The 22,952-nt window shown below is 52.5% G+C and overlaps 1 protein-coding gene across 1 annotated transcript; it reads left to right on the top strand.

Moving 5' to 3' along the window:
- Positions 1 to 653: 653 nt before the first annotated feature.
- TPRN (taperin) lies at positions 654 to 20,949 on the top strand. The gene is given in 5 exon segments (XM_038156155.1): positions 654 to 1,483; positions 1,486 to 2,946; positions 17,005 to 17,182; positions 17,401 to 17,528; positions 18,352 to 20,949. Coding segments are annotated over 5 exon segments (2,598 nt in total). The 5' UTR covers positions 654 to 715; the 3' UTR covers positions 18,415 to 20,949.
- Positions 20,950 to 22,952: the final 2,003 nt, after the last annotated feature.

Raw genomic sequence — 22,952 nt, forward strand, 5'->3', positions numbered from 1 at the left:
CGCTTCCAGGTGGGTTTGGGATGTTTCCAGAGAGGGAAGACTCCATGACCACACCCAAGCAGCAAAGAGAAAAATGGGAAAATTGTTCTCCCGCTCTGCTGTCATGTGCCGTGGAAAACTCCACTTGTGTCCATCAGAACTCTCCTTAAAACACTCCTCTGACGGTCCAGGTACCACAGACACTGCTCCAGAGTCAGGGCCTGATTCCCTGCTCCTTCACAGGCACCTGCTCCGCCGGGGACGGCGCATGACAGCCCAAGGGTGACCTCGAAAGGCGTTTATCGATCCTGTCCTCGGCTGGCACCAGACGGACCAAGGGTGGGGGAATAGGCACATACGGGTGTTTTGTGTGTTTTGGGATTCTGGGTCCATCACCAGGGCTCGTGCCCCGGACCGGGAGTCTCCCGTGTGAGGGGAGGGCGATGCGGGCGGCGGGGCCCGGCCGGTTCCCAGCCCGGGGATGCGGCATCACCTCAGGTCACCACACCACCATGCCCGGGCCCCGCCGCTGTCCGGCAGCCCCAGGGCCCTCGTCCCGGGCAGCGGGGGCGGAGCGCTGACCCCGGCCCGGAGCCGGCCGGGAGCGGGGCGGCCCCGGCGCACCTCCGGCCCCGCCCTGGCCCCGCGGGGGACGGCCCTGCCCGGCCCGGGGGCGGTGCCGCGGGGCCGCCCCGGTGCGGCGGGGCCCGGCCCGCAGAGCCCCAGCGCCGCCGCCATGAGCAGCGCGGAGCCGCCGCTCGGCGCCGGGCCGCGGGCAGCGCCCGCCTGGCAGCGGGAGATCCTGGAGCGCAAGCGGGCCAAGCTGGCCGGGGCGGGCGGCGAGCCCGAGCCCCCGGCCGGGGAGCGGCTGGTGGTGGCGGAGAGCCTGGGCCCGCTCCGCGAGAACCCCTTCATGCGGCTGGAGAGCGAGCGGCGCCGGCTGCGGCAGGGGCGGCCCGGGCCCGGCGGCGCGGCGCGGCCGCTGCAGCAGCTGCTGGAGCTGTACAGCGCCGTGCCCGGCATCCGCACCATCCGCGCCGACAACATCCTCATCATCGAGTCCCGCGCCGACCCCGCCGCCTGCTTCGCCGCGGGGGATGCGCCGCCCGCCCGACGCCGGGACCCGGCCGGCGCCGACCCGCTGCGGGAGCTGCTGGCCCGGCGCGGCGCCGCGCTCGCCGAGATCCGCGCCGACCAGGTCGTCATCTACGAGACGGCCGAGCCGCCGGAGCCGCCCGAGGCGGCCGAGCCGGGCACCGTCAGCCGCCTCCTGGAGAAGTTCGGGCAGCGGCCGCGGGGCCGCCGTCGCCGCGTCGGGGACGCGCTGACCGGGACCGGCGGGGCCGCGGCTCCGCCGCAGGTGGGACCGGGCGCTGCCCGGGCCGCGCCGCCCGCTCCGCCCGCGGGACCCGGCTCCCCCCGCGCCCCCGCGCCTCTCCAGAAGGGACCCGGCTTCCCCCGGGCTCCGGCGCCAAAGGCGGGACCGGCATCTCCGCCGGCGGTCCCGACCACCCCTCCGCCGCTCCCGGCTCCCCCGCGGGCTGCCACCCCGCCAGCGGTGCCGGTCGCCCCCCAACCCACAGTCCTGCCGCCGGCTTCGCCCCGGGCTGTCACCCCCCCCGCCCACGACCCCCCCACGGGCTGTCACCCCCCCGCCCACGGCCCCCCCACGGGCTGTCACCCCCCCGCCCACGGTTTCCCCTCGGGCTGTCACCCCCCCCGCCCACGGCACCTCCCCGGGCTGTCACCCCCCAACCCACGGCACCCCCTCGGCCTGTCACCCCACAGCCCGCACCACCTCCCCGGGTTGTCACCCCACAGCCCGCAGCCCCCCAGCCCGCCCCGGCTCCCCCCCGGGCTTTCACCCCCGAGCCCGCAGCCCCCCAGCCCGCCCCGGCTCCCCCCCGGGCTGCAGCCCCCCAGGCGGTCCCAGCTGCCCCCAAGGCTGCGGCCCCTCAGGCCAATTGCTTTCTCCACAAGATCAGCTCCAACTCCTTCACGGTCACACCCCGGGGGCAGCCCCCCAGCGCCCGCGTCCCCGAGCCCGGTGCCGTCCCCGCCGGCCGCCCCGCAACGCCCAAGGGGCCACCAGTGCCATCCACCAGCCCGTCCCCTGCCAGAGCCAACGCCAGGAGGCCAAAGCCGGAGGAGGCCGAAGTGGCCGTGTCGCCCCTGCCCAGTGCCAGTCCGGCCCCCAGTGCCACCGGCGCCACTCGGCCGCTCTCCGCCTCAGCCCCCCGCGCCGGGAGCTCCTTCGAAATCCACCCGGCTCCCAAACCCGACTTGGCGGCCATCCCAGCCCACGACCTGCAGGCACAGGCTCTGGCCAAGCTGCGCCTGAATTCGCGCAATTCCTTCGTCTTCGTGCCCCGCCGGGAGGGCAGCCCGGCTCGGCCGCCGGCCCAGATTGCCAGGCCGGGGCCACCGCCGCCGCCCTCGGAGGAGAAGGCACCGCCGGAGCCCCCGAGGGCTTCCGCCCCGGAGCAGGAAGAGCCCATCACTTCCCCACCGGCGCCTCTGGATCCGTTGGTACCTGTGACTTACATCGATGACATTGTGGAGCCGGACAGCGGGGCTCGCCCGGCTGCGAGGACGGGGAGCTTGGCGGATCAGCCCGGAGGAGCTGGCCCCGACCTGGAGATGGAGTTTTCTTCTGTGCCCCTCTACAGACCACACTCTGCCCCGCAGCAGAGGGGAGGCAGCACCTTCACTGTCGTGCCCAAAAGGAAGCCCGTGGCCCCGGGGCTGCAGGCTCTCGCCGATGCCAGCGGAAGGCCACAGCGGGAGGAAGAGGAGGAGGAGGAGGATAGCAAAGGAAGAGGCAAAGTCGTGGAGAACGCTGATGGGCCTCAAGTGGGGCTATCCCATAAAAAGCGCTACCCCACGGTGAACGAGATTGAAGTGATCGGGGGGTACCTGTCCCTGGAGAGGTCCTGCATGAGCAAGACGGGCTCACGCCGCAAGAAGGTAACCGGGCACCTCTGTGCTCAGCAGCCAGGCTGCAAGTGGCCCGGAGCTGCTTTGAGTTTGGCTGCTCATGAGGCACTGCTGGGAACACGGCAGTGTGTTTGCCCCTCGTGGGAGCCAGAGGCTGCCCTTAGAGCTGGCTGAAGCAGGGGGTAAAACGGACTCAGAAGTGAAGCCTTGGGGCTGGTGGAAAACAGGAGAGGGAAGGTGGAACTGCACCACACTGATGCGAAGCACGTTTTGTGTGAGGAAGGAACTAGAGATTAATATTTCTCATGGTATCCAATATTAGGAGAGTTTGCAACTCTGCAGGCCCAGTGCCTTATTTGCTTTTGCTGTCTCTTGGAACTTTAAAGGGAGCCTGAGGACCACAGCTGGGAGATGGGATTTGGTGTATTAAACAGAATTTGCCCTCAGGGAGGGGACACTGGGGACTGTCCCACAAAGCTGCTGAGGATGGGATATGTCCTGTGACAGCTGCAGGGCCTCTCCCACCTCAGCCCTTCTTGGAGATATGATAATGGAAAGTAAAGTATTTCAGGAATTTGGGAAATCAGGGGGAGCGTCGTGGTTGGAGCAGCTGCGGGCTTGCCCTCTCGCTCGCTCTGCTCGCTGTGTCTGAGGGGTTGGACATGTTGAGCTGCCCGTGGTCCCCCGGGCAGTGTGGCATTGGTGTCTTCCCTGCATTAGTGATCTATTGATAGAGGTTCAAGAATTAGGTCTCGATTAGGGAGAAAGAGATCAGCAAGAACTTAACTCCCATTGATAGGATTATACCACCTGCTCCTTCTGCATGTACAGCTACAGCTCTGAAGATCCAGAGATGCTGATTGCTCCAAATGCCTTTGGAGTGAGCGAATGCCAGATTTTCTCATGGCTTGAGGAGTAACAGATCCTTGTGAGCCCTAAATTGAAAATTAATCTTTGTAGGGCTTGGTGAAATGCATCTGGACGTGGTAAGAGGAGTGGAGGAGAGTTGTTTGGCTCTGAAGGCAGCACACTGAGATGGCAGATCCCAACTTTTAGGGCTGTGATGTGACATGTTTTTCCATAGTGGGAATTGTTGTTGGACAGATCCCGTTACCCAAATCCAAATAGATAACCGAGGGACTGAATGCACGGGGATGCCTGAGGTGCTGAGCATTATAATTTGAGGCAATCCTTTGAGCAGCATGCATCTTGTTTGAAGGGAGGCAGGGAGTGCTGCTTCCCTGGCTTAACGCTGTCAAATTCCTCCCCAAGCACATGCAGCCTGTGGTAATTTGATGGTGACTAATGCAGGGAGCCGATCTGGAGCACCTTGAGAGACAGAACAAGCAAATGAGCAGTGTTGAATGAGGAGTGTTGATTCTTGCTCAGTGCTCCTGAAGTTTTATCTTGTTTTCCTACAGGGAAATGCTTGGTCAGACTGGAATTGTTCTGCTGCTTAAACACCTGCTGGCTTGCACTCATTGCAGCTGTTTTAGCTCTGTTAAGTTCAGTTTGGGGTGTTAATTTGACTTACACCAAATCAGGTGTGTGGTATAAATGGTGAAAATATTAACATAGCATGTTACAGTTGTGAGTGCTCTTAGGATGGAGCAGAGGAAACAGAAGGAATCTTGTGGGATGGTCATATTTGGGTAAGCCCTACGTCTGATGGAGCTGAGGAGCTGATTTTTCTGAGCAGAGGATGCTGTTGGGGCACAAAGAACAAAGCCTCAAGTAAAACCAATGGTGCACAGTGAAAGGTATCCTTATCAGTACAAAAAGGAGGGAGAGAGATGAGCACAAGTCCAATGCAGTGACTGAATTGTTTTTAGGTTGGTCCAACTCAGAGAAGTTGTGGCATGTCTGAAACTTGCCAGGGAAAAGCTTTGAGCAACTGGCAGGTCAGTCTTGCTTAAGGCAGGAGTTTGGGCTAGAGACCTCCAGAGGACCTTTCCCAGCCTAAAATATCATGTGATATTGGTTAACTATTGTTTTGTGTGTCAGTGGTGGATTTGTGTGACATTGGGCAGGTCATGGAGCTTCTCTGCCCCGTTCTTATCAGCTTAACAGCATTAGCTGCCCTGCTGTGCAGCTGAGGTGCCAAATACTGCGAGGTGCACACACAGCTGTTCCCTAAGAACTGTATGTGGGGTCATCCTGCAGGAGAACTTGTGTAAACATTTGGTTTCTGAGAGGAGAGAGATTAAAAGGCAAAGGATAAACTGCATGTCATATTTGCACAACTCAGGAAGCTGAAAGAAATAGGGAGCCTTTGAAAAATAAGGTGGAGCTGAAGGAAAGTAGTGAAGACACAAGTTTCTGGGTGAAATTAAATGTGGTATGGGAGAAACACCCATTTTTCTTTCAGTTCCTTCCTGCTCAGTCAAGCACAGAGTATGACTTTGTAGCCAGGGTCTAGAAGATGCTGATGGGAGACAAATGGAAAGATCTCTGTTTACTCTTGACCTAGAGGATGTTTGTGGCTTTACTCTGGGTAATAAGGCTGAGTGTTGATGCCTGAAAAGGAAGGAGCTCGTATTCAGATGCATTCCTTGGTTTCTTCCCAAGAGATCACTCTGTGTCTCCAAGGCAACCAGCCAAAAACAAGAGTTCTGTTTTGTAGCTGTGTCGGGGTTTTCAGAAACTTGATTTTGGCCTGAATTGGGCAGAAACAGACTGTTCTTGTGAGCAGAGAGGTGCAGTTGTTTGTTAAAACCAATCTCCTGTCTTTTTTGGGGTGTCAAAACCTGATGCTGGTTTAAGTGAGCAGCTTCTGTGTCTTTTGGGGTGAACAAGCCCTTCTTGTGCCAAGCATCTTCCTTTCCAAACCTTGCTTTTAAAAGATCTTTAATTATGCTCCATACTCAAGAAAGTAGTGTTTAATGAAACTTCAAGAACTTGGAAAAGTTTAACTGTTTGCTGATGCCCAGCAGGAATCTGGGAGATAAACAGCAAGTCAGCAGAGTCTGGAAGTGCTGTGGATCAATGGCTAGCTGTGCAGTCAGGGCTAATGATTTATTAGGAAGGAGGGTGTCAGCCCTGCCAGCTGAACCCCACTGTTCTCTGAGATGCAAATGGTGCTTTTCTTCAAATGTAGAAATGCAGCCTGCGTTTTCCATCCCCATGTGTCGCCTCTGATTGCCTGACTGTGGTAGCAGTGCCAGCAAAGTGGAGCTGATGTGGTCTGAGTCCCTTATCCACATCCTCCGTGGCTTTTTGGGAGGGTGGCTGGGACAGGCTGGGAGTGGGTTCCAGCACTGCTCTGCACAGAGGGAGCTCCAGCCCCTGCTCCTGGCTGCCGACAGTGGCTGTGGGACTTGTGGCTTTGCTGTGGCCTGGGGGATGCTGCTGCTTCAAGGCCTTTCAGGATAAACAACTTGATTGCTCCTTCCAGACTTTCAGATATGTGAAGCAGCTGTTACTTTGGGAGCTGGAGCTTGGTGAGGGAGAGGAAGATGATGTATTGTAAATAAAAAATCTGTTCCCGGCTCTGTTGTGGAGCTGCTGTGGGGGAACAGGGGCTGTGAAGGTCAGTGTGGGGCTGTGTGGGATGGGACACATCAGAGTCTGCAGATGGAGGGCAGAGCCCCAGCCCTGCTCACCCTGGGGGATGGATGAGCTGGAGCTGCTGTTCCAGCCCCCTTTGGGGCTGTTCATCTCTCTGGGGCTGTTTTGGTAACTCTCCAGGCAGTGCCACCAGCAGTTCAGATAGAGCAGCGTGGGTGGCACTCCGTCTGAGAAGTGTGTTTGCAGCTCTGAAGGGATGTGCCAGGAGCTGCTGGGCAGCTGCTGGAGGAGCTGGCTGAGCTCTCAGAGAGGACAGGATACATGTGCAGGGGTGGAAGGGGACCTACTGACCTTAATTCTAAACTGGGACTGGGGCAGAGGATGCAGCACACTGTTGGTGACCTCTGCTTAGGGCTCCTCTTTGTACTCTGTTATTGCAGAGAAGTAAAGGCATGTCAGCAGTGCCAGGAGGAAGGGAAGGCTTTGCTGCAGGATGTGGATCTTTGGGATCTCAGAGGATAAAATCTTGCTCATCTGGGCTGACAAGAGTCAGTGGTGGTTTGGTTACCTGCCAGAATAACGTCCAATAAAGTTGTCAGTGAGATAGAAATCTGGTTGGTGTGTGGGGTGAGAGCTGGGGAAGGATAGAGCACTGCAGGGCCAGCTGGGCTCCCACAAGCAGTCATTGGCTTTGGGCTTCAGGCTCTCCTCTGGTTGGAGGCTGGACTCTGCCCTGGCCCTGCTCCTTCAGTGTGTCACTCCTGCAGCACATTCCGAGTGTTTTCCTCTCCAGGATCTGGTACCTCCTGGAGACCCTGCAGGGAAGGTGAATGAATTCTGGCCAGGCCAGCCAAAGTCCTGTGAATAACAGGACCTGAGAACCAGCAGACATCAAGTTGTTGATGGATTTAATGTTTTATGCTTGTCACAGCTGGCAGTTTGCCGTGTGCTGGCAGGCGAGTCGCAGCCCGGTGTGAGCAGGGATTACGGGAGCAAGGCTGCTGGGATCCAAACAGTTGGAGTCTAAAGCTAAATTGCCTTCAAAGATGTTCAGCTAAACTTAAAAAAGTTCCAGCTTACACAAACTTTAGCATGGTCCGTGTCCTAATATTTTGAGCTGCGTAAAGCTTGAATGTGGCTTCCAAATTCCCACTTAAAAGTCTGTTAAAAAATTAGTTTAAATACCCCTCAGTTTTGATCATGGGCAGCAGCTTTGTTGGTCTAACCTGCTGAACTTCTTGCTCTGTAGTTTTCCATCTGTTCAGTTCTGCTGGAGATGGTCTCCTGTGAGAACCAGGTGTAGGTTTGAGATGTTGGCAGGGATCAACATTTCCAGCTGCTGCCCAGACCTGTTTGGAGCAAGTCTGCACAGTGTGGAGTCTAAATACTGGTGGCTGCCTGAAGTTTTGTTTTGTTTTGTTTTTTTTTGCAATGTATAACACAAGTAAATTAACCATAACACAAGTAAACTAATCTGGTAGTAGAAGAAGAAATCTATCTGCAAAAACTCCTTTGATGGTGTCATCCCTCTGTTTTGGAGGGGTCAGGGCAAGATTTGTATTCTTTAGCTCTTGGAGAACTGCATGTTCTTGTTCTATTTTCTGTCTCTGGCTGTGCTCTGCTGGGGCAGATTCATCTGCCACCTTTAAGGAGGGGCCGTGGCAGTATCTGACATGGATGTATTGCATTTTTAGGAGATGAGGTCAGCAGTGATAAGTCATGCTCAGGAAATAAGTGTCTTGGATGATGAAGTGCGGCCCCTCCCCTGCAGAGGTGATCTCCATTAGCTGTCAGATGGCAGCAGGCTCTTTCACCCAGACAGGGCCATTTTCCTGCCCTTTGCTAATTCCACTGATTTTCTTTTTCTGTGATGTTGATGGCTGAAGCCTGGAAATCAGAATTTGCTGCAGTTACAGCTTTTAAACCACTTCACAAGCTGTCCTTGAGGCTGTCAGTTGGGCAGTGGGTGGTTTTTTGTTTCCCCACTACATGCCAGCACCTTGAAGTGCTGAGGCTTTGTTGTATGAAACCCTGGCAGAGTCTGATCAGATTTATCTCATCTCTGTAGTGGGGAACTTTCTGTGGCTGAGGCTCTGCATGGCCTCACCACTCTCATGCTTCTTCTCATACTGCAGTGACAGTCTGAGCTGGTCCCAAATTCCCCTGGTTCTCTTGCCCCCACGTCCTGCCTGCTGCTGTCAGTGCTGCAGGGAATGGACAGAAGGGCTAAAATAGAAACTCTTACGCAAATAAGAGCCAAGCCTGGCTTTGAAGCTGGTTAGGACGTGCCCAGGGCTCAGCCTGCCCCAGAGGAGATTTGAAGTACTTTGTGCTCTGAACTCTAATCATGAGGATTACAGTTAACGTTTTCTTAATCAGTTTCCCTAATCTGTGGAGCAGATTGGAGATGGTTTATAATTTTCCTCCATCTCAAGCTTTCAGTTTGTTTCCGGTTTGGGTTTTCCTTTCCACTCTGGTTTTTCCAGTACGTGGTCATGGTGTTCTGAGAAGAGCAGAGGAAGGACACTGGGGTGGCTGGGACAGGAGTCCTGCTGGTCTGTGTTATGTGTAGGGTGTGGTAGGGAAAATGAAAATCTTTAGTTTCTGGGTGCAGTGGCAGGAAAGGAAATCTGGGTAAGAGCTGCAGCAGCAGCATCTCCTTCACCTCAGGGGTTGTGCTCACCCTGCTCCCAAGGAAACCTGAATGTAAAACCTATTTACAACCCAGGCTCTTCCAGTGACTGCAGCAGTGGGGCTGGGAGGATATCCCTCTTTGCCAGTTTGTGTAGGAAGAGTCACATGAAGTGTCTGTATCACACAGAGCAACTTCACAAACATCCTGGGAAAATCTGGGCTGGAGGAACTCGGGGCAGATGTTTTCCGAGAAGTGCCCTTCGGATGATCTTGGGAACCTGGCAGGATAGAGCTGCTGCTTTGTGGGCATTGTAAGAATGTAGGAAATATCTCAGACAAAACACTTGTGTGTGTAGGGAAATTGTGTCGCTTGCAGCTGCTGAAAATGCAGCTCTGAGGGCACATCCCTGAGGCTCCTGGTGAACCTGCTGCACTTGCTTCTCATCAAGGAAGTTCCTTTTGCATGTTAAAAGAGAGAGCAAGGGCAAGAGGGACATGAACTCTGTTATGCAGGTGATCCTGTTCACATCATGGGAGCCTTTTGGTCCTGAATGAGCTCCTTGACAGGGTGGGAAGTAATTCTGCTCCCAGCCTCTCTCTGTTTCCCATGGAATGATGCTCCCATTCCAGCACCAAACCCCAGGTATTTTTGTGAGCTGCTCTGGGCAGTCTGGGTTGCACAGAAATGTTTATGGGTAGCAGCTTCATCACTGCACCTCGTTGTAGCTACAAATAGACTGCTCAGAGCTGCCTGTAAAATCCTGTACTGTTGGGGGGCTCTGTGTCTTTTTTATAAGGACACCAAGTCTTGACACTAATTGTACCTTGCTTATCCTGCTCCCTTTGTGCATTCAGATGAGATTTGTTTCATACAAGTAGTGAGATTTGTCTGGTTCTTAGGGGCCAAGTAAGTAATTTTTGAATTGCTTTTTAAACTGTGGAAGGCTCTGGCTCCTCTGCCTGCAGATGTGAGGAGGAATAAATGGCTCCCAGGGTGAATGGCTGCTCTGTGCCCTGGCACACTGGGACTCCAGCTGTGCTTGTGTGGGCACTGGGATCTCCCCTTGTCCTGCACAGTGAAGGGAAGAGTTAACCAAGCCACCTGCCCCACATGCTCTCGGGGCTGTCCCTACCCCGTCACCTCTCATCAGGAATTTGAAACTTGCCTGTGTCTTGCACAAGGAGTTTAATATTTCGAATCTCCATGCATTGCTCCTATCTGCCATGTGCTTCAGCATATTGATTACACAGAGCTGGCTTTGTGGGTTGCCTTGTAAATGGAGACTTTCTTGTTTTGCCTTGTGGCTTGGGAGCTGGGATGTGATCCTGAAGGAAATGTCTCCTTTGCCAACCACACAGGGCTTCCCTGACACGCTCCTGCTGAAAATCTTTGGTGCTGTTAGCTCTACTCAGTAACTCACTGAGGTGCAGTTAATGGCTGAGCAAAAGTCAGTGTTACTCTCAGGAAACACTTCTTGGAAAAGCATGATCAAGTGATTCTGTGGTGTCATAGTTCCAGTTCCCCAAAACTCTTCTTCTTGTACAGAATGACAGAAAAGTACATTTCTGAACTGCCATCTGCAGTTTTCTGGGCATGTTTAGAATGCTTCAGCCATAGCAGTACAGGGTTAATCCGATATAGGAACCAAGTCCCCTCTGTTCCTAGGGATACTTGTCAGGGAAAAACCCTTTCTTTTTGTGTCAAGGAAGGGCTTTAGAGGAACAAAAGCTCCTTATCTTCTGAATGATAGCAAATGCCTTGGTGATGTGCTGGTGATTCTTCAGTCCCCAGAGTACTATTTCAGGCTGCCCACATAGTCTGTGCCTGGAGTTATTCAACAATTTGGGCTGACACATGACTGTTTTCAGGACCAGCACAGACACAGAGACAAGCTCATTGCTAACTCCAAAAAATTGGCTCATTTTCCCGAAAATCTTTTATCTAAAAGTTTCTTTTCATGGGAGCTGTCTAGATCATTGACTGCGGGCTGCTGTGAAAAGATGGAAGGTCTCTGCAGAGGTTTGGAGTTTATGATCTGCTTTTCTGTCTCCTTTTACTAAATCTGCTCTGTGGAACTGGTCAGATGGGAAGAGCAGGTTAAACCCTTTGGGGATCTCTGTCCACTATAAAATCTCTGCTTCTACCCTGTTTCCAGTCTCACAAGCAGTTATTTGTCTGTGCAGAGACCTTCCCTCTCACTCCGTGGCAGCTGGGAGGTTTGTTCTGTGTTAGAACCTCCCCTTTGTACAGGTCCTGAGCCTCCACCCACCAACCCCATGGGTTTGGGGCTTTTGAGCAGCTTTCCTGCCCTGCTCAGGGGCTCTCTGCAGCCCTCCCTGGGATGCTCTGTGTGCACAGGCTTGCTGACGCTCCCAGCTGGCTGCAGTTTCAGGTATCAGGTGATGTCTTGTGCCTCCTTGACCCAATCTTTAGACAACCAGTGCAGCAGCAAATGTCCCTCAATGTGAGGTGGCACAGGAGCACAAGGTTCTTCAAAACACTCGTTTTGTCTGTGCTTGATCTCTCAGCGATGTCAAACCCTGCTTTGTGTTCATGCTGGATCATCCACCTTTCCTGCAGATACCAGCCAAACCCTCCTGTGCTGCTGAGAGGAGGCAACTTCCTTGTGGGGAGGAGGGACAGACACTGATCTCTTGTCTGTGGTGACCAGAGACAGGAGCCAGGGAATGGCTGGGGCTGGGCCAGGGCAGCTCAGGCTGGAGCTCAGGGCAAGGTTCTTCCCCCAGAGGGTGCTGGCACTGCCCAGGCTCCCCAGGGAATGGGCACGGCCCCGAGGCTGCCAGAGCTCCAGGAGCCTTTGGCCAGCGCTGCCAGGGGTGCCCAGGGTGGGGTTGCTGGGGGGTCTGGGCAGGGACAGGGGCTGGGCTGGGTGATCCTGGTGGGTCCCTTCTAGCTCAGGACATTCTGTGATCCTGTAATAGACCAGGTGTGAAAAGCTGCTTTAAATCACACCCAGCAGCACCTGGCAGCCCCTGCACGTCCTGGGGAGTCAGTGCAGCCCCTGGATTTGTCACTTGGGAATTACTGAGGACAGAGGATGATTAGAGGAGAATCAGTATGTGAAGAGAATAGGTCTTGATCCCTGGTGCTGCTCAGCTCTTTGGATCTAGTGAGGCACTTAGTGGGTTGGGATGTGCTGGAGGTGCTGTGGGATGGCAGCTGGGCAGGGATGGAGCCCAGCTTGTGCTTCACCACTTGCCATCCCATCCTGCTCCTCAAGGACCGAGCAAGGATGACAGCTCTGGAAGGAACCTTGGGTTTTGGAGATGGGAACCACTCACAGGGAGGGGAAAGGGGCTCAGTCCTTCTCAGCCCCCCTGTTCTGGGCTGCTGTGATGGGGAGCAAATGCTGACTCAGACTCTCCCTGCTGGAATATAATTATAGGATGATTTTATTCATTTATTGCCTAGATCAGTTACTTTTTCCTGACTGTTGCATGGTGACGATTTGGATTGTCAAAGAGGTTTCAGTTTAAAAGGTGTAAACACCCTGCTTTGGCTCATCAGCCAAGCAGCAAATGTAATAATGGGTGGAGAAGAGAAAAGGTGCAGTAAGGAGATTCCTTCTGGAGCTGAGGATGCAGAATAACCCCTGGAGACTTCCAGAGAGGTCCCTGGTGTGTGAGAAGCCATCGGGTCTTTGCTCTGTCATTAATACTGCCTTGCAGACTTTCTCATCTCCCTTTTGGAGGTGAGGTGGCTGCTGAGTGTCATTGCTCATGTTGTAGGTTGGGTTCTATAAATGGGTTACTTTTGTTTTTTATAAGTCTGTATATGGGTGTAGGAATGTGCCCCCTATGGACAGAGTGACAGAACCTTCCTCTGTCCCCCAAAAAGGAAAGAGCCCAGAAGTTTCTCCCAGTGATCAGGTAGAAAAGTCACTGATAGGACCTTGGGGACTTCACCTCAAGTTTGGGGACAGCTAATTGGCCATGAGCCAAAAGGTCCTGCCTGGGCCATTGAGTAGAAAAGCACAGAACAAAGAAGCCAAATGGCTGTTGTGAGGTGTCTTTACCAGGAGCACAAGTCTGTGGCACCTGGATCGCTTTGAGTTTGTTATTTTGCCTTTATTAAACCTTTTTTGTTCCTGACGCTGTCACATCAGCCTCCTGCTCCTTTTATGCCTCCTGATGAAAGCTGAGCTATTCTGGGGTGTAGTGTTGGGGTGTTGAGAGCTCATCAGAGCGGCTCGAAACCCCCGGGCAAAACGCTACATATGGGGGCTCTTTGGTGGCTGGTCTGGGTGCAGCCTGAGTCCTGACAGCCTGACACAAGGTTGACTTCCCTTTTCTAAATGAGATCTGCATGACTACTCAGATTTATGCTTTGTTGGGCAATGTTTGCCCTGACTTCTCTTTCCTGGATATTCTATTACTCATTACTAGTTCAAATCCTCGCAAATAAATAAATGATTTTTGCTATGGCAACAAGAACCTATCAGTTGAACAGCACAGTATTTCCTGAAAAGCTGGGCAGAGTATTTATGTATAAATTTATATATACATATATATATATATATATATGTATGTATGTATGTATATGTATATATGGGTTTGGGTTGGACCCTGGGTTTGTGACACAGCCGTGGCTGAAGCCTTCAGCTGAGCAAAGAGTGACAAATCCCTGCAAACATCCACAGCTGAAGGGTGCAAGATTCTTCCTTGCCACAACTGGCAGCTGCTGCTGGGGCAGAACCAGGGGAAGCAGTGCTGAGACAGGCTGAGCAGAGGCCTCTGGCTGGGCTCCAGTGAGCTTGGCTCTGCTAGGACATGCTTTTCTTCTAAAGAAACATCCCCTGTTGCCTTTTGTGTTCCCATAAAGTCCCTGTGGTCTGGCAAGACACTGCTGGCTGTGCAAACCTGTTGTCTGTGCCATGACTGGGTTCTTGGTTTTCTTTTTTGGCTGGTTCCTGGGACTGAAGCTGCCTGTGTTCCTTGCACACAGCCCTCAGCTGTGCTCTGTAGCCACTCAGAGCATTTCTCTGCCCTGTGTGTCCCCTGGTTTTGCCTGAATGCTTCACCCTCCCTGCTCTCTTGGGTCAAGCAGAGCTGCTTTGTGCTTCCCTGAAAGCCTTTTGTGCTTAGAGAGGGGAGCTCAGGTGCTGCCACAGCAGGTTTTGGGGTTTGGGCTCTCTGCCCTTGGGCAGGGCTGACTGAGTGCCCCAGGGTCCATCCTGTGCCAGTGCCTGGTTGTGCCTTGTGTTTGCTCTGCCTGGGTGTGCCCAGGGCTTTATTGCAGCAGCCCTGGGGCTCTGCCTGGCGCAGGCTCTGGGAGCAGGGGCTGGCATTTGCCGTAGGGCAGCTCAGTGTGCTTTGGGGGAACTTGTGCCACGTGCCCCCGTGCCACACACACCTGCCTGTGTGAGCCTTGCAGGTGACCTTGGCCCCGGCTGTGCCCTGGGTGCCAGGGCTGGCTGGTTGCTCTGTGTCAAGGGCTCCAGCATTGCCTCCTGCTTGAATTGGCTGTGGAGAGTGGGAGCTGTTGAGTTCGGGGCTGTTGGTGTCTCTGGGCTCTGTGTGGGATGTGGGTGTCTCCAGGCTGTTTCTGTTCCCTTCTGCTCTCTGGTTTTGCTCCCTGCTGAGGCTTTCTGTTTTCTCCTCCAGCACTGCATGCACCTTTGGTCTCAACTGGACTCAAAGTCATTTTTCTTAGAGATTTCCTCCAGATAGCAGAAAACCAGGAACATTTAGTTCCATCTCCCAAGCTTAAATTCTAAACCCCAAGGCATATCTCTCCTGTCTGCTTTGTTTTCCATGTTTAGCCAAGTACTTCTTGCCCCTCAGTGCCATTGTCAGCACTGATAAGTGGCCTCTGTGCAGTTTCTGGTTCTGGGATAGCTCCTGGGCTTCCAGGAGCCCTAGGCACCTCCACCCTGGTAGCTTTTGTGCCTGGCAGCGTGGCTCATCCCCACAGGACAGACACCACATTGTGAGCACTGACAGCCTGGCTCGGATCAGGGAGCATCTAGGTCAGCAGCAGGGATGGGAAATTCAGGGAGCAGCTATTGGGATGCTCTCAGCTTCAGGACCATTTAATTCCAGTCCCTTTTCTCTGAAATAGAATCACGTTTCTCCTCTGTGTCATTTGGGGAGACTCAGAGTGGCTCTGGCTGGGACGGGGAATGGGGAAAGGCAGCTGGTTCCCTCCATACAGTTTCCATCCCCCCTTCTCCTGGGAGCAGGGGAAAGGAGCCAGCCTGTGTCCAAGGTCCATCCTGCCTGGGGCAGAGTAGCTCCAGCTCCAGCTGTGGTTTGCAGTGTGGAGGAGCTGCAGCTGCTCCCCCTGGTACCCAGATTCAAACTAAGCTCCCCTCGCTGCTTTGCTGAAAAGCAGCAGTGAAATGCTCCCCATCCTGCTCTGGTCCATCCAGAGCTCCAGGGATCCTGTGCATGGGCAGCACAGGTGGCACTGTGGTGTTTGAGGTGTTTGAGGGCTGCCTGGGGCCAGGTGCCACTTCCCAGCCTCTGGAGATTTTCTGTATGACAGAACTATGGGATAAACGTGCTGCACTTGCCCCTGGCCTGTCATTACACAGCATCTGGAGAGATCAGAACCACTGGGCTCCTGCCACCTCTCACAAGTTGCCACATCCTTTCCATTCTGTTCATAACCCTATTAGCTGAATTTTAATTGTATTTAGAAGTAAAGGAATCACAACACCCTTTTAGACAGCTGCTCCTGAACCTTGATCTGTGTTGGCTAAATACTTCCCTACTTTTGGCATGAACTTATTCCTGGCAAGCTTATCCTTCTTGTTTGTCTGATGTGTGCTGGCATCAGCAGTTCTCTGCTCCTTGGTGGTTATTTTCTGGAGTACTTAAAAAGAGCTCTTGTGCTTTTTCTCTACCTTCACTTTTGCTGGCGTGAAGCTTTTGCCAGTGAATCTCCTGTGCAGCTGTTGAGGTGACCTGTAACCACATCCCTGGAGCACAGGGGTAGGTAATGATTGGGACAGGCAGGGCTGCAGGGGAACAAACCCCTCCCTCAGCTTTCCTTTTCAGCTTGGAGGAGCACGACTGCACGAGGAGGAGAGAGCCAGGCAGTCCCTGTTTCCAGCAGAAATGCCTTCCTGCGTTCCTGGTTTATTTAAGCAGCATCCTAATGATGATTACAATCCTGTAGCCAATCCCAAAGTTTCTTCCTTAATTATTCACAGGTGATGAACTTCCCTTAGGGCAAAGTTTGCTCTTAAACTTGATTCCGTTTTTAGTGTTTTTGCTCTCCAGTTTTCTTCATGGCCATAAAATTCCAGTTAGCCCTTGATGAACTCGTGTGTTTGCATCACTTTCATTTCTCAGTCTCCCAGTTACGGTGGAAAGGTCATTAGTGACAATACTAGATAAAACTGGTTTCAAACCAGAACCTTTAAGGCCTCCCACTTATCCAGTATTTTCCCTGTCTGCTACCACCTGTTGCCATCTCTCCTTTAGCTGCTTCCTTCTTCTCACATCTGGTTTTAAGCCCTGTTTAATGTAGATTAAATAGCTCTTTGCCAGAATGTCCTCCTAATACTGGAGTTCTGATCATGGATGTTTCTGTTTTCTGGAGCTTGGATACATGAAGCAGTTGCCAGGAATTAGCAATGTCACCTTTCCAGCATGTGGGTACTTTCCTGCTGGTCTCTCCCGTGGAGCCATGATGGCAGCTCCTGCTGGGTGTCAGTGTGAGGTGCTGGCAGGGGGCACAAAGACAGAGGTGCTCCAGACCCCTGGGCCTCCATCCCCTCCGTTTGGCTCTGCCTTTGGGGTTTCCCTCAGCGTGGCAAGAGATCCACCAAGGCACTTGGGAAGGGACTGGGGGGTCTGCAGTGGCTGCTTTAAACCAGGGGGCAGCCCTGGTGCGTGCAGTGGCCTGTGCCAGAGCCAGCATGGGGATCAGTCACTTCTTGTGCTTCTCCCTGATAATTCTCCTTTGCTGTTGCCCAGATGAAGATCTCTTTCAACGAGACAAGTTTGCAGACGATGTTTGAGTACCCCTCAGAGAGCTCCCTGGCAGAAGAGGATGAGGAAGAGGAAGGACACGCTTCCGAAACGGAGGAAAAATCTCGTACCTTTTTTATTCCACGCCCCAACAGCACTTTGCATCCCAGTACACCTAACTCAGGTGAGTGAGGCACTGTGTGGGCACCGTGGGGTTTCTGGTGGTGTCTTCCACTGCTCACGTTTCCCACAGACCCTTAAGGGGCTCCACATGGGTGGAAATGCTAGTGGAGGTGAACAGGGAGCTGCAGGTGGGCCGCTTCCAGGCTGTCCCTGCTGGGATCCTGGTCCCACTTCTTTTTGGGGTGGTGAGGAATATTTACCTTATCTCTGTCCTTCCAGCAGATTTATCCAGCTACACCCCAAAGCACTCCGTGAAGTTCAGCGAGTGGCAGGAGCAGAAATATGAGGGTCCTGCTGCAGAGGGATCCCTCCCAAAGGAAGCTGATTCCCATGGGAACCAAGTCATGGTGAGGCTATAAATAAGCAACTCTTGTGCTCCCTTGTGGGGTGGGGGTTGTTCCGGGCAGTGGATGGAACAGGATGTGCCTTTCCCTGCACACCTGTGTTTGTGTTCCTGCCCAGGGAGCTGTGTCACTGCTCCCAAAGGGACCAACACACTGTCCCACTGCCACTACCACACCTGGCCCTCCCCAGCTGTGTGAAGGAGACTCAAGGTAGCTGGCACATTCTGCTCAGCACAGGAAAGACATAGATCTGTTGGAACAAGTCCAGAGGAGGCCATGGAGATGCTCCAAGGGTTGGAGCCCCTCTGCTCTGGAGCCAGGCTGGCTCCTTCTCTTCCCCTGGAGAAGGCTCCAGGGAGATCTCAGAGCCCCCTCCAGTGCCTAAAGAGGGCTTATAAAAAACAGAGAGATTTTACATGGGCAGATGATAGGACAAGGGGGAACAGTTTTAAACTAAAAGAGAAAGAGAAGAGATTTAGATTAGATATTGGGAAGAAATTGTTCCCTGTGATGGTGGTGAAGCCTTGGTGCAGGGTGCCTGCCTCTGGATCCCTGGAAGTGTCCAAGGCCAGGTTGGATGGGGCTTGGAGTGACCTGGGATAGTAGAAGGTGTCCTTGCCATGGCAGGAGGTTGGAACAAGGAGGGTTTTAAGACCCCTTCCAACCCAAACCATTGCAGGACGTTTTGATAGTCCAGGGCACGTTTGGAGGGGGGCACTAAGCAAACGCACGCAGTTAGCCCGGGCAGGGTGCCAAGGCACCATCCAGGGGTGAGGGGGCTCCTTTGGCCCGGCTCTGAGCGCCGTGTCCTGTGCTCTGCCCGCAGCTCACCCCGGCGGAGAAGGGCGGCCTCTCGGATTTCAGCAGCGAGCCCGCGCTCTATTTCTGAGGCTGCTCCGCGGTGCTGCAGCAGCGGCTGCTGGGCAGGACGGGGCAGTGCAGCCCGCTCGGGAACCGCGCCTCTCCCGGATCCTGCTGCCAAGGGTGGACCAGGTGCTCTCGGGCATCTTCGGAGAATATTTGCACTGGATTTTGGGACCGAATTACTGCTTTCAAGGCGTATGATTTATTCTGCCTGTGGCCTTGCATGTTCCTTGTTCAAGATCAGCTGCCAGTTAGGCAAGTGTGGGAAGGACATCTGTAATCCCGGAATGGATGTTGATTTTTCTCAGTGCTTGTCTGAGTCCAGGCACTGTACAGGGTCTGGACAGCTTTTGCAACGCTTCTCCCCAGTGGAGGATGGCTCTGGAGTGGAGCACTGGGCAGTTAGGTGGGTTCACAGCCTGGCTGTGATTTGACACATTGGGTGTCAGCTTGGAAAACCACTGAAGGTTCATGGTTTGTCCTTGGCATGTTTCCAGCTCTGGTTTCACTGAAACATCATGGAATTCATGTGCCAGTTACATGCTTGTGGAGTTCACTGGACACCCTGAGGGAGGGATGGGAAGAGCAATGAATGCCTTTAGCTTTAGATGTTATTTTTGCACTAATCAGTAGAGAAGTGTCCAGACTGCCTCCAGCCTCTTGAAGATTCCCAAACATTGGCCATAGCTTTGGTCTGTCCTTCCCAACTCTGGCATCCAGTCTCTGGGAGTTGCTGGTTGTGCTCCAGTTTGCCAGCTCCTCTTGTTGCTTTGTTCCAAATCTGATTGAGCTCTCTTGGCTGCTTCCTTCAAGCCACACTTGCTCTGCTCTTCTAGTCAAAGCACAGGAGGGAAGTTTCACTCCACTCTTCTGCAGAACTTGAACAAGGAATGTGGGTTATTTTTGTTTTTTCTAGGGTTTTTATAGTTCTATTATAATTGTTCAATGCAGCCAATATGCAAAGGAATCTGCTAGAATCTTCCATTCAAGTTTTCTACTACTGTAAACTCAGGGTCAAAATTGCACTCTGGAACAGATGGAGCAGTGCTGCTAATGTGATTTGTACTTTGGGATTAAAAGAGATGTGGTGAGAACAGATCCAGCCTCTTTGGGCTTTATGGAATGAGCGGGGCGTGATCCAAAGGAACAGGCTGCTATCTTTGATTAAATTTGATGGTTACTGGTTTGTCTATTATAGATGATGAATGTCTGCTCAAGTGACACTGCTCTGTGAACTGAAAATGCTCTGCATACCTTGCACTTGGTTTGGTGTCTGTTGTAGCAGCAAGAGAAGGTTGTTCTACTGAAAAACACAGGATTAAATGTTAGGACATACCTACTTGTAGCTGTTCCCTTCTGCCCTGGGTGCCTAAATACTTTTGGAAAGATAATGAAAAAAAAAAAAAAAAGAGCTACTCAGTAGTTTTAGATGTTGGCTGGGGGGGCCACAAAGAAACATTTTGCACCTCCTTGTCCATTCCACGCTAATTTGAGTTCTGCTGCCTGTGTGACTTGCCAGGAGCAAGATGTGTCTGCAGTGCATCGGCCTGGGACATGGCACAAGGACCATGGAGTTCCATGTGTTGAGGCTTCTCCCATTAATAAAATGCTTCAGGATAAGCTGCTGAGACTGGTGTAGAATGAGGTAAAATGTGAGACTGCTGGTGACTGCTAGATTTAAGGAGTGAGTTTTCAGCACAGCTTCTCCAGCAAAAAAGGTCCCAGTGAGCATCTCCCCCTGTGGAAAAGCCCAGGTCACTTTAAGGCAGCTCTATTTCTTGCAGAATTGCAGGAGGTAAAGCAAAGCTGCTTTCAATTCAAGTTAGGGGTCTGAACTAGCCCAGGCTTAGTTCTCCTATGGATCCATGAGAAATGCTAAAGCCAGCACTGTCCTGCAGCTCAAACTGCAAACTGTTCTGGCTCTCACGTGAGTTAACACCGTGCCTGCAGCCCTGTGGGCAGGACAGCTCGGGGGTGTGGGGGTGCAGAGCATGCTGCTGACTCTCTGCTCCTTCTCCTGGTGCTCCTGCTCCACCTTGGAGCTGTGATTCAGCACTCCTCTGCACTTCCCAGCTTCCTCTCTAATCCTTGCCCAGCTCCTCGAGCTGCCTCCAGGCAGAGCAGCGGGAGGGCAGTCCTGAAGGCAGGAGCATCAGCTGATGGGTCACCTCCTGGGATGTGCCTCAGGACAGCTGTGCTCAAAATGAAGGGTATTTCTGTGTAAATGCCTACCCTGCTCTGTAGCGTTGGAGGATCTGCTTTAGTGGGGCTCTGACTAATACCAAAGCACATCTGGAAGGAAAATTCACTTCTGCAAAACAAAAGCTTTTATTAAGTGTGGCATCCTTGGACCACGAAGCAGCTGTCTCTGGCCAACAGGACATTCCAGGCTGAAGAAGTTTAGGAACGCTTTTGTCGACGTATTCGTTGTCCTAATGAAGTGTTTTGTGGATCAATGATTTTACCAAGATCCCTCATTTCCTTCTTCAGGACATCTAGCAATGTCTGAGAATTGTCCAGTATCTGGGAAAGAAATAAAACCAGCTTATTTTTACATAAACCGTTTCTCTTATGAATTCCCTTCCAATTCAGCTGATCTGCCTTGCAGCAAGAGGGGCTATCCAGCCCTTCAGCCTCTAATTCCTGGTGATTTATTATCCTGTCTCAGTGTGGGAATATCCGTGGGTGAATTTCTCTGGTTTGTGTTCATATTCTGAATATGAAAGGCCTTAAGCAATTCATCTGCCTTGGAGCATAAGGCAGAGAACTTCCTGAAGCAGACTGGGGGTTTTGGTTGGTTTGGTGTTTTTTGGTTGGTTGGCTGGGTTTTTTTATGGGAGATTTGGTACCTGGGCTTTTTAGGTCAGTATTAAATTGTGCTCAGCTGACCCAGTTTCAACTCTTTTCCACTATTAAAACTGCACATTTTGGGTTTCTGGCTTCAAGACTAACTCAAATTTACAGTGACCTTATGTCAGACTAGATCTGTTATTAATTTTCTCCTATTTTTAGCTCGCTGTGTACATAATCTAACATCTCTGCTTCCTGTGCTCTAAGCTACAACCTATTTAGGAGACCTTGCTGCCTGTCCACCTCACCAGTGAAAAATTTTAACACAGTGGACAATTGTAACCAAATGTGATGGTTATAGTCCCAAAAATAATTTATGTTCCTGTGAATTTGTGGAAATCACCAAGTGATCAGAGAGGAGCTGAGGGAGTGCCCCACAGGACGAGGTGCTGGAGGAAGGTGAAATCCTGTGGGCACTGGCAGAAGGCAAGGAGTGACAAACCAGGAAAGGAACTCTGTTAGTTTCTGTCTGTAGGACACCAGCATCTCCTCCTCACCACCTCTTTCTACCTCCTGTGAGTGTCAGTTCATTTCAATAAACAGGAATTCATCTGTAGGCTGGGGGTGTGACTTGGATCTCAGGTAAGCTTTCTTTTTAAAGGGGCTGTTTGTGTACCTTACAACATAGTTTTTAAGCTGTTAAATTTTTATGTGAGTTTCCCCTTTCACTTCAAACCATCAGGTCTTGAAGGAGGTTGAGGAAACATCTCCAGTTTCATCTGAAAAGTGATTGCCAGGGGAAAGCACTGACTTTGGGAGAGGAAGAGGAGCTGACACAGTGGTTGGTCACATTCAAAATGCAAATGGGAGGAAAATTTAGGCAGCAGCTAATAGGGGAAAAGTGTTTCTGACACAAACTCTGCCTGGTCACCATGAGAAGGAAGATTGTCACTTATCTCAAAAGACGCTGGGGAGATCCTTTTTTAAAGAAATAAAAGCTGTTGGTGTGTAATACAGAAGTGACTTCAGCTGTGGCCCTGTCTGTGGGGATCAAGCAGTCCCTGCCTGGCAGTAACACACACAGGGGAATGGGTAGAGCTGTCTCAGGAACCAAAATGACAGTGCCAGTCCTTGTACTGTTTGCCTCCTTCCCACCCTTTACTGCCCCAACAATTTGACTCTTTTAATGACATTGTTCCATTAAAGATGAAAGAAACTACACTAAATATTGGGCTGGAAGAGTGGCAGGCCAACAACTCTATCAGCACCATTGTTCTCTGCCTAAATTAGTAAGATTGTGAATCAGTGTCATGTCTCTGGTTTCCTCCTTTCCCCCAAACCACGGGTCTGAGATGGTAATTTTTAGGGGTCTCCAAAAGCTATTTTTAATGTATTTTGACAATAAACTTTGCCCAAGCCCAAGCAGCACCAAAACAACACCCAACCCTCTCATGATGGGGTCTGTGTGCCAGAGCTGCATCCCGGGCCTGGGAAGTTGTTTCGGCCGCAGGGCTACCACCCAGGGAGGAGCGGTGGTTCATGGAGCTGCTCCCAGCTGGCCTTCAGGTAAATACAGACCGAGTTCACGCATACATAAATACATACATACACATATGTGTGTGTATATATATATATATATATCTCAAACCTCCCCTGACACACCGTCAGGCTGGAGCTCAGGGCAAGGTTCTTCCCCCAGAGGGTGCTGGCACTGCCCAGGCTCCCCAGGGAATGGGCACGGCCCCGAGGCTGCCAGAGCTCCAGGAGCCTTTG

The sequence above is a fragment of the Motacilla alba genome, chromosome 17 (assembly GCF_015832195.1).
Source record: "Motacilla alba alba isolate MOTALB_02 chromosome 17, Motacilla_alba_V1.0_pri, whole genome shotgun sequence".
Classification (NCBI taxonomy): Eukaryota; Metazoa; Chordata; class Aves; order Passeriformes; family Motacillidae; genus Motacilla; species Motacilla alba.